The sequence below is a fragment of the Sabethes cyaneus genome, chromosome 3 (assembly GCF_943734655.1).
Source record: "Sabethes cyaneus chromosome 3, idSabCyanKW18_F2, whole genome shotgun sequence".
NCBI lineage: Eukaryota > Metazoa > Arthropoda > Insecta > Diptera > Culicidae > Sabethes > Sabethes cyaneus.
This window is the reverse complement of record NC_071355.1, coordinates 9,135,156-9,153,111: the sequence shown is the minus strand read 5'-3', so window position 1 is coordinate 9,153,111 and position 17,956 is coordinate 9,135,156. Positions and strand designations below refer to the sequence as shown.

At 41.4% G+C, this 17,956-nt stretch overlaps 1 protein-coding gene across 1 annotated transcript in view; it reads left to right on the top strand.

Moving 5' to 3' along the window:
• Positions 1–332: 332 nt before the first annotated feature.
• The window catches only part of LOC128739256 (neural cell adhesion molecule 2), a 148,829-nt gene continuing 131,205 nt past the window's right edge, over positions 333–17,956 (top strand). The window contains exons 1-3 of the mRNA XM_053834733.1: positions 333–457; positions 2,234–2,388; positions 14,145–14,286. Coding sequence (XP_053690708.1) covers positions 333–457; positions 2,234–2,388; positions 14,145–14,286 — 422 coding nt within the window. The remainder of the gene's footprint in view (positions 458–2,233; positions 2,389–14,144; positions 14,287–17,956) is intronic.

The following is a 17,956-nucleotide window of genomic DNA, read 5'->3' as shown; positions in this document are numbered from 1 at the left end:
GTTTGGTTGCGAGTTGACAAACACGTTTTTCATATCGCCTACACTGGCATAGGCACTGGCACCGGCTCCGCCGGCGGAAAATTGTTTTCCTTTCTTCGCATCAACAGGCCGAAAGAAAACAGACCGACCGACGCGACGACGGAACGAGATATGGCACGGTCGGAACGTCATCGACACATTTGGGTTGCACCTTCGGCTAATTTGACTGCAACCGCTGTCTGTCTCCCGTGGCACTCATTTATCAGTCGCACCACCGCAGGAAAAAGGGGCTTTGCAGTGTAATTATACGGTAGAAAGCAGAAAACATGCGACATATTTTCATTCGTCGAACCATGTGTGAAAAACACGTAACAGGCTCTGAATTGTGCGAGTTTATGCTGATGATGGTTGCTGCTGGCTGGGTTGTTCAGTTGGCGTCGTCTTCAGGTTGGGTAATGCAGATTCCAATAAAAACAAGGTAGGCTGTGTCACAGTTGTACCAACCGAAAACAAACAGCCACCCGCTTTTGTAGGTTGTAAAAGTGTGTTGTTTTGTTATTATTACGACGTTTTACCGCGAAGCAGGCGCTTTCGTTTTGACGGTGTGCTCCAGGTATCATATAATCGAGATTTATTCCTTATTTATGTGCTCCAATAACAAACCTTACGACGAGTGTTGTCGTGCGTGTGTCTAACTGCCAACTCTATTGCCAACGATATGATGTGGTTACGGAAAATTAAACATTTTAGTGGAAAATTTTACAACACTGCATTTTAACATTTTCCTCGATTTCGTTTAACGGTTTGACGTAATGAAAAATTTTGTGTGAATCTAAAGAACACGGGGTTGGTGAACAGTTGGATAATGCGTAACATAGCTTTGAGCGTCTAGTTACCATGTCAGGACCGACTTTTGGTGGCTTGACGATTCCTCAAACAAGCGTGCGGTTGTACTTCAAGCTAGGAGCGGCTCACGACAGCGTCTGATGCGGAGCATGTGGCTGAATGAAGAAATGTGTTGTCTTGGTACTACATCTAAAATAGCAGCCCAATCATCAGGATAAAGAAGGGTCAAGTCTGAGAAAGACGTTTAAGCCTTCGGCTTTGCTTTTTACAAGGTTGATAATAGAAACGACCTTTTGGGATTTGGGCTCTATCGGTATGGAGTAAGAAGGAAACTTCCGAAGAAATTATGCCGTTCTTGTGATAAAGAACGGAACAGTGTCTAGCTAGGAGTCTCGTGAAAGGGTAGTTCATTACGAGTCAAATTGAAATTTTTTAGCTGCCATAGGATTTGGGTAGATACACTTTTTAGACTGTTTAATCTACTAACTTGTGAAGAAGTACGTCGGCCACCAATGATCAAAGTAAGGGGAAGAGAACTCCTTCTTGTGGACATGAATTCAGCGCATTGTAGTGTTATCGATTCCGTTTTGAAAGAGAGCTGTAATAATTAAAACGAAGGACGTAAAATCGAAAGCTCTTTCAGTATCAAGGGAAGCACAAAGTGCCGTCTCTTGATATTTGAGTGGTTTCTTAATTATAGATTTAACTGTATCCATGTTAATTTCCATATAACGGAGAGTTCTTTAAACACTCATTGAGAATATAGTTATCTTTGATTTAAGAATTGGGTAGAATACCAAAAGGTAAACCCAAGAAACCAAAAGTTCGGATTTCAGTTAAAGAACGAACTTGAAAGTTCATATTTAGTTCAAATTTAGTTCCGTAAAACAATCTAGCTAAACAACCAGACCCTATATTTGCAAACCGAACTTCATCCTCAATAAAGTACCGCTAAATAATAGTTATCTGTAGCAACTGGAAAGTTTAACATTCAGCTTGAAATTAATCAAGAATTCGGATAACAAGCTTTATGTCTATAGACTTATAGCTTAGCTTGCTAAGCAGCTTTACTTGTAATTAAATAACCGAACTTTGAGTTCCTTAAGTTCGCCTTAAGCAAATCTTAAGTTCGCTGCAAGTAGCTTTTAAAGAAACTTTGTTAAAAAAAATTTAAAATAGCACTTTTAAATTTTATTTGTATACCTTTCTATTTTCTACCTACTCGTAATTTCTGTAAATCCGCTTTATGAGATTAAGGTAGCAGAGCCGAGTCGTTTGGCATTTTACACTTTGCATTTAATTGAAAAAGGAAAGGAAACAATGGAAATCATGCGACTATTTCTGAACAGCCAGTTGTGTTGTATACAATCGGGAATTGTCCAGTAGAATTTTTAACATTTTTCTCTAGTCATCACCAAGTGCGAGGCCCTCCCGAAGCGCGAAGCTTCGTGCGGCCGCACGGGTTTGCCGACCTAAACTCTGGCTCTGTTTTACTCGGTAATTTCAAGTGGATGGAAGGTGTGGTTAGTCCCTTCTATGAAAAGGGCGATCGGATCGATTATTGTAATTACCGCTGCATTACGCAGATCAACGCTCTCTCAGATTTTGCAACGTTACATCGTCTATCCCCAATGGCAAAAGAATTTGTAGGGCAGTATCAGGGGGGCCTTTTGGAGACCAGTGCTTCTACGGATCAAATCTTCACTCTCCGACATACCCTCCAGAAATTTTCAACGTGCCTCGAAACATATTTTAGTGGATTTCAGGGCAGCATACGATACAGTCGAGCGCCAACAGCTATGGCGGATAACACACGAGAACGGGTCTCTGGGTAAATTGACGCGGTTGATCAAAGCTACCCTGGAACGGGTGATATGCTACGTGCGTGTCCCTTCGAATCGCGCAGCAGGTTGCAGCAAGAGGAAAAACTGTTTTGTATGTTATTCTACATCGTTATTGAAGGTATGATCCGGTGAGCGGACATCGAAACGAAACGAACACATATTAGCTCGTCTAGAAATAGACATCTAGCTGTACAGTAATGTTCCGATTTTGTCAGCCCCACGTTGAACTTTGGGCTGACAAAATGGGGAAGTTGACAAAATCGGGATTTTTTTTTCAAAATTTCAGACATAAGACCTTGCAATATCGAAGACTTCTACTAAAAATTTCAAAATTAACCCTCAATTGGTCAACCGAAAGCTCAATGAACCGGGCACAGCACACTGGTCCAGACCCTTTTTTGATGCGCATTAGCTTTGAGCGGGAAAAGTTGGTTTTAGGCTTATGGAACCTTTGGAAGAGTTTCTTAAAATTGCAAGTTCTATCGTCCAGTGGAATTCAAATTTTGATTAATCCCCCTAAAAGTACAATAAAAAATTTATTTTTCTTCAGTTTCAATATAACACATTGATGTGTTCTGCAAAGTTTTACAGCATAGTATTACAAGAAATTTTGCTGAACATGGTAACCTTCTATCTCTTCAGCAAAGATAGAAAAATCCTATTTCTCATAAATGAAAAATCGTTAAAATCAGTTTTTCTATTTTGGATGTTTCTGTAGTTGTTGTATGTCTTTTTCTTGTTCTACATAGTTGTACAAATAGTAAAAATACACAACATTGCTGAATATAGTATACCTCTATCTTTGCTTGTTTAGGAACTATAGAACTTTTACTTGATAAGTATACTAATTTTGACACCGAATTACTCGCAAGAAGGCATCATTTTATTCAAAAACTCTCCCCAGAGAATCAGAATAGTTTCAAGCAGGCTGAAAAGTTTTACAAATCATGTTTAAAAGCACAAAAGTTAAACAAAATTTATACGCTGATAAAATCGGGAGCTGAAAAAATCGTAACATTACTGTATACAATTTAAAAATCCTTTTCCGTGCCAAAATAACCGTATTTAACAAACAGCAAAACGGTAACAACCTACATTATAGCTGACCGTGACTCCAAGCTGCGTCTAACCCTCAGCAAAGTAAACTAAACTGCCATTTGCCAGTGCCATTTGCCTATGAAAAATTAATATAAAGCACGCTTCCATTGCTTGTCGGTCATCATTTCCCAGGCGAAACATGCTTTAATTTCGATTCCGATTTGGAAATCCTTCCGCACCACGTATCGCACCGCAATATCCAATTAGCCCCGAAAACAAACCAGCAACGTTGGACTATCGGCGCTCATTCCGGACTGTTGTTGCATATTTCCGTTCACCCATAAGCTATTAAACGTGTTCAACCAGGCCGGGTTCTGCTTTGAATAGTGCACTCCGCCCATCCCATCCCGTCCCAAGAAGGCCCTTCCGCCAATTGACCTACTATGAGAAAAAAAGCCCGCCCTACTAGGGCACTGTAGAGCGCATTCTACAAATCCTATACCCCGGCAGCGGGGCACGCGTTCTGCTAATTTCTTTCAGCTGGAAAGAAGCTTGCCACTCGCTTGCCACTGGCGGCTGGAATTGAGGCTGGGGCTGGGACAAGTAAATTCATATGGATTTTGCAACTAGCCTGCCCAAACCATGTTGGCGATAAAATGTATTCTAACTAGCAAGCAACGTTCGTCCGAACGAACGCCCGTCCGCCCACTTCTTCCCTCCAAATTCCCAGTGCGGCTGATATCAGTTGAGACTTTTTGAATGTGACCCTTCCTCAGCGTTTGCGGTTAGCTGGAAAAAGCGGCCCAAAACACAATTGCTGATTAAATTCTAATGGCACCCACCAAACCAGAGCCAGAGTCCGGCCGGCAGAGTCACTAGTGATGGTGTGACTGTATGAGAAACCAGTTCCTCACTAGTAGCTCCTCTAGAGCACCTCGAGCCTCTCCGGCCCCGGCCGGATTTGAGGTTCTAAGAGAATTTTATAGTAGCGTTCCATTAAAGTTTATTTTTATTTCAACTAATTGGGAACACTAATTACGTACGGCTTCCGACAATTTGTGCGGTTGGCTGGGGACGAAACGCGGCTCTGTCCCGTGGTTGTGCCATTTTCCAGCGCGTTTCACTGCTAAGGACCGAAAGCTGGCGGAAAGTTAGCATGAATGCGTCCTCGGAGTATCGTGACTAATTAGATTCTCACATGAAAATGCTTTCAAGCTTCCGTAAGATGGGCCCGCGCCGCCGTCGAACGATTCGATTTTACTGAAGATTCTTCCGAATGCTTTTTAGATGTGCTGCTGTTCAAGAACGTGGGATTGATAATGAATATTGAACGAGTTTGGTTACCCCATTAATTCTGCATACTTCCCAGGTGAGCCATTGATTGACCACCTCCGATGCGATGGTGACATAAGAGGCCCTTCATAATAACGTCTTCGATAATGCTTCCACGTTTCAAAGCTCGACCTGACCTGCTCATTAAAATTTAAGGTTAAAAGTACTCCGTAGTAATTAATCCGGCTTCTCTCTGCGGTGGCCATGGCCACAGACAAGCAATAAACCGGAACATGGCAATCGGCGCCCGGTGAGGGCATCATTCAATTATAACATTTCCAAGCTACTGCTGGTGCTGATGCTGGGTGCTTTTGCTCTGCGGCGCTTCGGTGCACTCAAGTAGGCAGGAGAAATTGAATGGCATGGCAATGGACCCGGTCGTGGGTGGATGGCTTGCTGCACGGATCAATTATAAACATAATAAAAAGGACACTTTTATGCCAGGCAGCGTGGTGTGAGGAGGGTAGTTTATTCTGATCCTGGAGTTATTATCGCTTTATCGTTTATTTTTTTTAATCTGTCGAATTAAAGTCACTGTTGATGGGGGTACATAAATGAATAGGTGATTAAATTGATTAAATTATGAACTTTATAGACAAAGGGGTTAGCTTTAGATTATACAACACATTTTTTCTAAATAACTGGTGCTCGGTTATCTCCACTCCAAAAGAAACAATTTTGCTTATTTAGATACCTGGGGAGTAGAAGTATTCGCATCATTGCAGGTGATAACTTTTTGGTAAAACTAGATGGCAGCTACTCTAGGCTCCAATCATGTAAACCAAGACCTTTACGAAATCCAACCGACCAACAGAATCTATTATGTATCTAATTTTTGAACGCAAATTTGTTTGTCTGATTGTCAGGTTCAATGGGATAAATTGGAAGCCAGACTTTTGAATGGTACGATATAATAACTTGCTCAGATGAACGGTTCTTTGACCCATAAAATACTGAAGTGTCAAATGCGGAAACATTCTCAACCAACAATAGATTTAAAATTACTGTTACAGTGTTGTGTCTGTTTGTCTGTGATGTATCTAAAAATGTCACGCTCATAACTAATTCATTCCTCGAAAGACTCTAGAGAAATTTTTCTACTCCTCTAGAAATATATGTTTCCATAACAAGCTTTTAAACAATTGAAAAATAAATGAGAAAAAATAGGAAAAGAAATCGCGTAGGGTAAGAAACGGATTAATCAGGGGTCGTCTATTTCAATTGAAAAGAAATTGAGCTTGAGCAGTATTTTGCTCATATTTTCAAGATCTTTTGATAAAAACTTCCTCTTGAATCACGTAACCATAGATGTAATTTATCGAAAATCAATTTACCGGGTATTCGAGAGTCTAGCACTCAATTTTCACATATCATATTATAGCAGGCATATGAGCGTTTGTGTCACTTGATATCATGATCACAAGCTTACATCAGTGATAATTTCGAACAAGTTTGCAATACATCAGTAATCATTCGGGACTGCTTATGAAAGAACATAGGTGTTTAAAATGGGTTCGGACTGATTAAAATTAGTTCCAGTGCCTTAACTTTTACTGAAAAATCAGAAATTCAGCTTAATAATAGCCACTTTCAGTGGTAACAGCTTGAAGAACTAAATTTAACAAGATGGGCATGCTGATATTCCCCACCTAGTCAACCCACAGATTACGCGTGCACCGTACTCTATCCAAACGAAAACTTAGAAATAACTTGGGCACAGGTGTAGAATAACTTTGCAAGGAATGACCAAAACATGTGTTTTACGTTCTTCAATAATTGCCTAGAACGATGTACTTTTGTAACATACAACTAAGAAAAGCGAAATATGAAAAATAATTTTTAAGCAAACATTTTGAGCTTCCAAAGAAAATGCTCGATGATGTTACAGCCGATGGAGATAGAAATGTTATTTTTTCAACAACTTTTCTACAACTTTAGCCAAGAAATCGTGTCTTTATCATATCCTAACGCAAAAAAGTTAGTTTTTTGATTTTTATCGTAGTAAGCCATGACTAATTTTATACGCTTCCCGATTTTTTTTATTAATTGAATTTTATTACTAGCAAAAAGCGTTAGAAAAAGTTCCACTTTCCGAACTTTAGGACCAAACGGAGCTGAAAAACCATTACACAGTGGTCCAGAATTGCAAAAAAAGCTGATGGTGTTGGTTGGTGTCTTTAGAGAAGTCTGTCTGTCTGTCTTATGATGGTTTGAGACTCGTCTTCCTCTGGAAGGAAAGCGCATAATTCAAGAATTAATCAAGCAAATAAAGCCAAATTCGGCATGTTTTAAAGGCAGGAAAGTGTCTCACTGTAGACGTTTCTAACCAACTCAAAAAAATTTAAAAATTTAAAAACAGCAAAAGAATTCAAGTTTATTAAAAGAAATCAAGAAAACTTAAAAGAACTTAAATAGAGGCGCTGGTTCAAAGGTATAAGTACCAGTGAGCCACATGCCCTGGTGGGTGTTATGGGTTCGAATCCGGTTATAATCTCAGATTATAGCTTGGTTCGACCCACGCACCTTCCAGCATTGGGCAAAAGGTAGGAGTCACAACGGCAACTTATGAACGACAAGGTCGTTAGAGTACATATATGGCAGTCAGTATGGCACCGAATATCATCCTTCCCTTCCCTTCTTCAGTATACCAACATGCTCCCATAGACTCGCAAAGCCATCGCAAAAAAATAAAATCCATTCGACTAACCTGCTAGCCGTAATGAGATCTTGCAACTCAAAGCACTGAACATTGCATTCTATAGGTTCTATTACTTTTTGGGGCATAAATTACACTAAACATTGAGATTTCTGCCCAATTAAAATTCATCACTATATTTTCACTTTTTCGTCGTCGATTTTTCATTAATTTTTTTCGCGAAACTTAACTTCAGGCACAGAAAACTTTAATTTACCACCCGAACTGTTATTTAGTGAAATATAAGGATTTTGCCCAAAACTGTTCACTTGAATTGATAAGAAAAACTTCACTTCGTTTCGATTGCAATTCCGAATCCGCGACCGTCGTTGTTATACGTTGCCAAGGGAACGGACGTTTATATGGAGTGATGCCAACGTAAACAGTTGAGCATGAAATTCACCAATTAATTTCGCTATTAAATTAATGGTCGTAGAGTGTCGATAATATACTTTTTATTTTGTTTAGATTATAGTCACTGTAACCAGTTTTGGGTTATTCGTGACTTCTGCGGGGTTGGGATTTGAACCCGGGTCCTCGGCGTGAATGCTAACCACTACGCCGGGACTGAACCCCCAGATAATCTTCTATACCTATAAAAATGGATTTCTGTCTGTCTGTCTGTCTGTCTGTCTGTCTGTCTGTCTGTCTGTCTGTCTGTCTGTCTGTCTGTCTGTCTGTCTGTCTGTCTGTCTGTCTGTCTGTCTGTCTGTCTGTCTGTCTGTCTGTCTGTCTGTCTGTCTGTCTGTCTGTCTGTCTGTCTGTCTGTCTGTCTGTCTGTCTGTCTGTCTGTCTGTCTGTCTGTCTGTCTGTCTGTCTGTCTGTCTGTCTGTCTGTCTGTCTGTCTGTCTGTCTGTCTGTCTGTCTGTCTGTCTGTCTGTCTGTCTGTCTGTCTGTCTGTCTGTCTGTCTGTCTGTCTGTCTGTCTGTCTGTCTGTCTGTCTGTCTGTCTGTCTGTCTGTCTGTCTGTCTGTCTGTCTGTCTGTCTGTCTGTCTGTCTGTCTGTCTGTCTGTCTGTCTGTCTGTCTGTCTGTCTGTCTGTCTGTCTGTCTGTCTGTCTGTCTGTCTGTCTGTCTGTCTGTCTGTCTGTCTGTCTGTCTGTCTGTCTGTCTGTCTGTCTGTCTGTCTGTCTGTCTGTCTGTCTGTCTGTCTGTCTGTCTGTCTGTCTGTCTGTCTGTCTGTCTGTCTGTCTGTCTGTCTGTCTGTCTGTCTGTCTGTCTGTCTGTCTGTCTGTCTGTCTGTCTGTCTGTCTGTCTGTCTGTCTGTCTGTCTGTCTGTCTGTCTGTCTGTCTGTCTGTCTGTCTGTCTGTCTGTCTGTCTGTCTGTCTGTCTGTCTGTCTGTCTGTCTGTCTGTCTGTCTGTCTGTCTGTCTGTCTGTCTGTCTGTCTGTCTGTCTGTCTGTCTGTCTGTCTGTCTGTCTGTCTGTCTGTCTGTCTGTCTGTCTGTCTGTCTGTCTGTCTGTCTGTCTGTCTGTCTGTCTGTCTGTCTGTCTGTCTGTCTGTCTGTCTGTCTGTCTGTCTGTCTGTCTGTCTGTCTGTCTGTCTGTCTGTCTGTCTGTCTGTCTGTCTGTCTGTCTGTCTGTCTGTCTGTCTGTCTGTCTGTCTGTCTGTCTGTCTGTCTGTCTGTCTGTCTGTCTGTCTGTCTGTCTGTCTGTCTGTCTGTCTGTCTGTCTGTCTGTCTGTCTGTCTGTCTGTCTGTCTGTCTGTCTGTCTGTCTGTCTGTCTGTCTGTCTGTCTGTCTGTCTGTCTGTCTGTCTGTCTGTCTGTCTGTCTGTCTGTCTGTCTGTCTGTCTGTCTGTCTGTCTGTCTGTCTGTCTGTCTGTCTGTCTGTCTGTCTGTCTGTCTGTCTGTCTGTCTGTCTGTCTGTCTGTCTGTCTGTCTGTCTGTCTGTCTGTCTGTCTGTCTGTCTGTCTGTCTGTCTGTCTGTCTGTCTGTCTGTCTGTCTGTCTGTCTGTCTGTCTGTCTGTCTGTCTGTCTGTCTGTCTGTCTGTCTGTCTGTCTGTCTGTCTGTCTGTCTGTCTGTCTGTCTGTCTGTCTGTCTGTCTGTCTGTCTGTCTGTCTGTCTGTCTGTCTGTCTGTCTGTCTGTCTGTCTGTCTGTCTGTCTGTCTGTCTGTCTGTCTGTCTGTCTGTCTGTCTGTCTGTCTGTCTGTCTGTCTGTCTGTCTGTCTGTCTGTCTGTCTGTCTGTCTGTCTGTCTGTCTGTCTGTCTGTCTGTCTGTCTGTCTGTCTGTCTGTCTGTCTGTCTGTCTGTCTGTCTGTCTGTCTGTCTGTCTGTCTGTCTGTCTGTCTGTCTGTCTGTCTGTCTGTCTGTCTGTCTGTCTGTCTGTCTGTCTGTCTGTCTGTCTGTCTGTCTGTCTGTCTGTCTGTCTGTCTGTCTGTCTGTCTGTCTGTCTGTCTGTCTGTCTGTCTGTCTGTCTGTCTGTCTGTCTGTCTGTCTGTCTGTCTGTCTGTCTGTCTGTCTGTCTGTCTGTCTGTCTGTCTGTCTGTCTGTCTGTCTGTCTGTCTGTCTGTCTGTCTGTCTGTCTGTCTGTCTGTCTGTCTGTCTGTCTGTCTGTCTGTCTGTCTGTCTGTCTGTCTGTCTGTCTGTCTGTCTGTCTGTCTGTCTGTCTGTCTGTCTGTCTGTCTGTCTGTCTGTCTGTCTGTCTGTCTGTCTGTCTGTCTGTCTGTCTGTCTGTCTGTCTGTCTGTCTGTCTGTCTGTCTGTCTGTCTGTCTGTCTGTCTGTCTGTCTGTCTGTCTGTCTGTCTGTCTGTCTGTCTGTCTGTCTGTCTGTCTGTCTGTCTGTCTGTCTGTCTGTCTGTCTGTCTGTCTGTCTGTCTGTCTGTCTGTCTGTCTGTCTGTCTGTCTGTCTGTCTGTCTGTCTGTCTGTCTGTCTGTCTGTCTGTCTGTCTGTCTGTCTGTCTGTCTGTCTGTCTGTCTGTCTGTCTGTCTGTCTGTCTGTCTGTCTGTCTGTCTGTCTGTCTGTCTGTCTGTCTGTCTGTCTGTCTGTCTGTCTGTCTGTCTGTCTGTCTGTCTGTCTGTCTGTCTGTCTGTCTGTCTGTCTGTCTGTCTGTCTGTCTGTCTGTCTGTCTGTCTGTCTGTCTGTCTGTCTGTCTGTCTGTCTGTCTGTCTGTCTGTCTGTCTGTCTGTCTGTCTGTCTGTCTGTCTGTCTGTCTGTCTGTCTGTCTGTCTGTCTGTCTGTCTGTCTGTCTGTCTGTCTGTCTGTCTGTCTGTCTGTCTGTCTGTCTGTCTGTCTGTCTGTCTGTCTGTCTGTCTGTCTGTCTGTCTGTCTGTCTGTCTGTCTGTCTGTCTGTCTGTCTGTCTGTCTGTCTGTCTGTCTGTCTGTCTGTCTGTCTGTCTGTCTGTCTGTCTGTCTGTCTGTCTGTCTGTCTGTCTGTCTGTCTGTCTGTCTGTCTGTCTGTCTGTCTGTCTGTCTGTCTGTTGCCTATAGAATCGAAAACTACTGAACCAATCGGCGTGAAAATTTGCATGTAGAGGCTTTTGGGGTCAGGGGAGGTTCTGATGATGATTAGAAACCCCTCGCCGCACTAAGAGGGAGGGCTCCCATACAAATGAAACACAAATTCCTGCATACCTCAAGAACTAATCAAGCAAATGGAACCAAATTTGGCATGTGGGTGTTTTCGGAGACAAGATTTTTTTCTATGGTGAATTGAGACCCCTCCCTTCTTTAGGAGGAGAATTATGACCCCTCTCCCCTTTAAGAGTGGGGGCTTCCATACAAATATAATACAAATTTCTTCATAACTCGAGAACTAATCAAACAAATGGAACCAAATTTGGCATGTGCAGGTTTTTGGAGGCAAGAATTTTTTCAATGGTGAATTAGGACCCCTTCCCAGTTTAGGAAAGGGGGGCTCCCAATAAATGAAATACAAATTTTCCCATAATTCGAGAGCTAATCAAGCAATTGGAACCATATTCGGCATGTGGGTATTTCTGGAGGCAGGAATTCTTTTTATGATGGTTTGAGACCCCTCATCCCAGTGCACAGTGGTCCCATTGGTATCAAAACACGCGTTTTTTTAATTGCGCCGAAATCGTTGATTATACTGGTTAAGTATGTTCAGAGAAATTTCTCAGCGTTAAAAGCTCTTTCATATGACATGAACGATCATTCGATTAATCCCCCTACAAGTATGATAAAAAAATTATTTTTTGAACAGTAGGAGATACGGCAAAACAATGTTCTACAATTTTTTTGGAAAGATTATTATAAAGAACTTTGTCAAAGAAAGTAACCTTCTAGCTATTATAGTTTTAGAGATAAGAAACAATTTTTGTGTAGACTTTACGAAAATCAATTTTTTAACCACAGTTCGTTCTACAGTATTTATACACATTTGACATGTTCGGCAAAGATTTTTAAATAGTCAATTTACGTTCTTTTCTAGAATATAGTAACTTGCTATCGTCAATACTTGCGGATAAAATTGAAGCTTTCTTTTAAAAATCATACAATTTTCAATAGCAATAACTCCTAAACATGCAAATACATTCAAGCCATTTATTATCCATGTGAAAGTACAAGAAAAATACTACAAAATGCAAAACAAATCAGCTTGACCCTGGCTATCCCTTTACTAAAACACTACTTTTGTAGCTAATATTCCGATTGTTCAGCCTACAAATTTTGTTTAGCTTTTCTACTGTTAAACATGACATTTCTTTTGCCTTTCACTATACATAATACTATTCAAACAACTTGCTCCAAACAAAATTACAAAATAGTTCCTACAACAGCCAATATTTATGCCACATTTTTGTCTCCACATACGCAGTTGTTCTGTTTTAGACCTTATATCTTCGTAGTTATTAAATGGCCTTAAATGCGTTGTACATACGTTTTTACTTGCACTAGCAACCTATAATAGCGTCAACTTTCAAACTACCTAAACATTAGTATTTAATTGCATTATTCATTTATTATTCTTCTGAACATTTTATTTCGTCTGTAACGTGAAGCGGACACCAATGAAGTCTGCAAATCGAACACGAAACTCACTCGAATCTATCACAATAATAAATATATCGAAGAAAGGGAACATCTTCCACAAATGCTCGAAAACCATGCTGAAAGCGAACAAACTATTGTCGTAACTTGAATGTATTTTTCATAACCTGAAAAAGTTGGTAAATAGATCATAATATTTTTCATATTACTTTTACCGACAGTCGTAGAGCAGCAAACCGACAATCGATTCGACCACTCGAAGCAAAAAAAAACACACAGTTCAGAAAATAGCTCCAGCAGAGTCCCAAAGCAATCAGCAGAACTAGCAAACTCCGGGCAAAATTGTAAAAAATTATGCCATATTTCAACAGTTTACCAACAAATGTTTTGCCCCCTCGTTAATATGTAGTTGTGCTTGAACATGGTCGTCAAAAAGGAAAGAAAAAATAACTATGAAAACCAAACCCGAGCTAGATACTGCACGAAGAACTTCGAGGTGGAAACCACCCGGCAGGTGTCCTTCTCCTTCCAGCTCGTCGGTACTCTTCGCTTTGTGTTTAGAAGAAGTCGAGTTTCCTCCAGCTCAGTCCGGACGGTCGGTCGGTCGGTCTGTCTGTGTAAAACATCGCAACTGCGCTGATCCGAAACATAACTCCGGGTTACGCCTGCTCATCGCATCTTACGGCAGCGGGAGGGCCACACACACAGGAAATGGAAACTCATCAGTTTTGTTTTCCCGCCACTTTTACATGGAAAGCAAACACGCGCCAATGTGATGAAAGCGATCCTCTGGTTGTCGTTTGCTCGAGAGCATACACAAACGTCGTGGCAAATGTGTCGTCACCGGCAACGGCAACGGTCCTCGGGGCTTAGGAACCGGAGTGGGAGAGGGAGGTTTTGTGTGAAAAACTTAAGATGATTAAAATGTCTTACTTTTTTCCCGGCCTGGCAACGCAACGGGCGGGCAAGCAGCGCCGAGCCAAGGTAAACGCAAACGGTTCTCTGTTCCGTGGGGCTCATTAATCACCGGAGTTGCGAGCAAAGTTTCGAAAACGAGCCGAAAAGCGAACGAAAAGAGTATGGGGATTTTCTAGCCTTTGTAAATTGATTGCTTCTACAAATGTTTGAGTATTGCGCGAGAACGTCGGGAAAAATAACGCCCATTCACGGTTCGACTACGGAAAATTGATTAGGATTTATTGAACTGGGATGGAGTCGATAAAGTTTTCACCTTGATGGTGGAAAATTGATGAGATGTTTACTTATCGAACTGCTGAGAAGGAAGTAAAATTCCACATAATTTCCCTAATGGAGGCAAATTATTGGTGTCGAATCGAAACTTTGATCCGGGAAGGAAATGAACGCTGAATTATTCAAACCGCTTGATTTACCATTCAAAACTCTGAAAAACAGCAGCTTCATCTGATAACTTATACTGTTTTTTTTTTCTCTCCCGCCAGGTCCACTGTTCGAAGTACAAACAGCTGTCGGGCTGGACGTGTCACTTCCGTGCGATCTGCTGCCGACGACGATGACGATGATGACCGACAAGGTGACCCTGGTCATCTGGTACAAGGAAGGCAACAGCAAGCCAATCTACTCGTAAGTATACACGACAAACTGCCGGAGGAAATCTCCGTTGTTTGTCTGTTTGCTATACTGCCCAATCCCGACCTATTCCCCGGCTCGCAGCCAGCCAAGCCAGCACACGCTGTTTATTCAAGTGGCCACTTATCTACCATTTTTCATCTCATCCTTTGCCGGAAGGCAAAGTGGAATCTGCCGGGCTGGCCTATCCGTAATATATCGTTCAGCGGTTGCACCAGGTGCTGCTGAAATGACGCCTGCTCCCGCTTTAATGCTTAAACGCTTAAATGATCTAGTGGAATCCGTTCTCCAGTTTCAGTCCTAAATTAAAGCTGGCAAAAAAAACTTTCCCCTTCAAAACACCAACAAAATCAAACTATAGGTACGTTCGTTTGCTTGCTTGCTGGCGGGAAAATAAAAACGTTACTGTCCGGAGCCGGCCAAACCATGCGGTGCGCCGTGGTTGATCAACTGAACGGATGGATGGCGAAAGTTTGCGTAAAACATTTACCCATCCTGGTGGATGATGCGCTTTCGACTCTTCAAAACGACAGTCTGCAGTTTGACTATACAGACTACAGGGTCTGCTTCTTGCCCTGGCAGTGGCGAGCGAGTCAGCAATCGTCAGGATCAGCAATATAATAGCGACGATGGCCTCGAGTGGAATGCAAATAAACTTCAGCAGAGTAAAGAAGGAGATATAGATTTTTTTTCTTCTTTCGTTGTTTGACGTTAAAGGCACTTCACAACCCGACCCGCCGTCGGCTCCGATGCCGAGTGGCCGAGTGAAACTAATGTTTGACCGGTTATGACTCTGTCCTGCCCCAACCTGTGCCATTATGAAGTTGCAGTGAGCTGCTGTTTGTCTATTTTGTTGAAAGAGTTAATTAAAAACATTAATCCCGAAGTTTTGTTTTGTGTGCTGTGGATGAAGTTTTCCTTACAAATGCAACTTCCTATCGGAGAGTGAACAAGATCTTCGCTAATGGGTTTGGAGTGTTGATTTAAAATTTTAACAATCAGTTAAATCAAAAGCCAGTCTGGATGAAATTTCGAAATAAACTAAACAAATAGACGGGAATAGAGTGAGCATTGTTTCGGATACATTTCATAACAACAACAACAATTGTGTACTGTCTTAAACTGTCAAATATTTGACTGCAATCAACGACGGAATTATTCGCATCATGAACAACATCACGAAGTTGGAGCTGAATAACAAGCTAGCAGTGCTCAATGTAAATGTTTTTAAAACAATTCAGCATAACATAAAATTTCGGGACTGGTCATGAATATTTTCATTCATCTACCGGAATGGTTTGTAAAATTAACGAATTCATTCGTAGCCGATGGACTCCAGAATAGAAACAACGGAGTATTCAGTCAGCAGAGCACTGCATCAAATTGCAGTCGATCGTCATCCAGCTCGGTTGAATTCAGTGAATTGCTTCATCAAATTAATTTCATAATAAATAAGTTTGTTTACTGTTTTGTTTCTGCAGCACGGCTGCTTTTGTAATCAATTGCATCGTGCGTTTTTCTTTCATATTCGACGTAATTAACAACAAAACCCTTCACTGTAGTGCCCTCTGAAGTACTTCTTGCTCACTCTATCGGCAAATGAAGATGACTTGCTGCAATGCATGTGAAAAACTAGAGGAAACCCATAAGAAAAAATGTAAATAAAGTAAAATTACTTAAAGCCACCTTCTTCATTTCAACACCTTTAATACACGTAAATGTCACAAAACAGCCCAAAAAAGAGAAATAAAATAAGTACTAGGGCAGAAGCACCGGTTTTAGCCATAGCACCTGTTTTGGCCATACTTGTATTTACGTGTTAATTGATGAAATATATGGCTAATAATGCAACTTTAGATGAAACTAAATCAAATTTTTGATATTTTTCCATATAACGTATATACATAATACATTCGGCTAGGATCCGCTAATATGGATTGTTGGGCATTAAAATCAGTAAGTACATTCTCAGTTTTCAGTACAAGATGTAGGGTAAAATAAGCCAAAACATTCCCTTATGTGACATTTAAGTGAAATACTGGTCTATCCCATAGGAACGGAATCTTCAACCCTTAGATCAACGTTGAGAATCGCGGCTAACACGCTAACGGATGAACAACGTCACGTGCTCATCCGTTAGCGTGTTAGCCGCGATTGTAAGTCACAAGTGCCTGTACAAAACGAGTTAGATTAAACTTCTCAATTCGGTGGTTCGTTTACAATAGATCGAGGAAGAGGCACAATTTGTGTCCATAAATAACCCAATCCACCAGATGGTGGAGTTCGAAGATACGTCGCTCGTTTAATAAAGGGAGTTGTGCAGTCTCTTTTAGTCCAGCGCCTTAGGGTTCAAAGGTACATTGGTACCAGTGAGACATGTGCCCTGGCGGGTGTTGTAGGTTCGAATACGGTTATAATCTCAGATTATAGCTTGGTTCGACCCATGCACCCTCCAGCATTGGACAAAAGGTAGTCGGAGTCACAACGACTACTTGTTCAGCGTAGCTACTAATAACCCCCCCCCCTGCCTCTCGGAAGACGGAGGCGAGCGGGCTGAGCGGAAAGACGCTCTTTCTCCTTCACAATTGTTATAGAACTACCGTTTCAAAAAAACTAAGAATGGATTTGGTTTTCACGATAAAACTGTAAATAAAACTATAAAACTGTAATGACGTAAACTATTTTGGAAAGTGAGGAAGCGTCTGATGCGAATAATGGATTGAATGAACAGGAAAATCACGGGATATAGATCAAACATATTTCGGGACGATGGCCGGTGGGGTTCACACCCATTTTCTTTCGGTTGGTACCCGACTGTTTTACTAACAAAACTACTGCCGTCGCTGCTACTAGGCTCAATTTTTTTGCTTGAACAAAAAAATCTCAATGACCCCCAATGACTTTTGACCCCCTCCCCCATCATGTTGCCCAACATTGGAGGGACAAAAACTTGATAAAATATTTATATTGGCCTAACTATTTCCTGTAATATTCTTCTAATAGCCTTGCTTCTTTTTTCTCTCAAATTCTTTCTCACAAGTATTTATTCACCATTACGACTAGTTTCTCAGACCAGTGACGAGTTCAACTAGGAATTCAGTTGCTTAGTTTCATTGTTTTTCCTAATTTTTTTTAGTCTTCATTTTTCGCTTTTGCCTTCTTTTTCTGTAGTTTTCTCTTTGCTTTTTTCTCCTTCTTTTTTCTTTACTTTCTACTTCTTCCATTTTTATCTTCACTTGTTGTGTTGAGTTTTTTACGTTTAATTCGCTTCTTTTTACTTTTTGCTCTATACGGTTACTCTGTATTTCATTTTTTATGTTTTTTCCTTACTGCTTCTTTTCGCTTAAGTCTTTTTCCTTTTTTCTCTTTACCACCTTTTCAATTTACTTTAATCCATGTGGATGTGTGGATAGTATCTCCAGGGCGAGATAAGACGTGAAAGGGACAGAGCCGGAAACTAGACTGGGAAAGGTTATTGAAGCGGCACTTATAGGAAAACTAATACTAGAAAATTATTATTCTAGGAATATTGCAAAAATAAAACAGGCCTCCCTTAATTTCCCACATAACCTATTGCCAGCATAGTACGAGAGGAACTTTCAGTACATAACATTTATTATCTAAAATTATTTATTTTTTGTTGGGTTTTTCCATATGGTGTAAT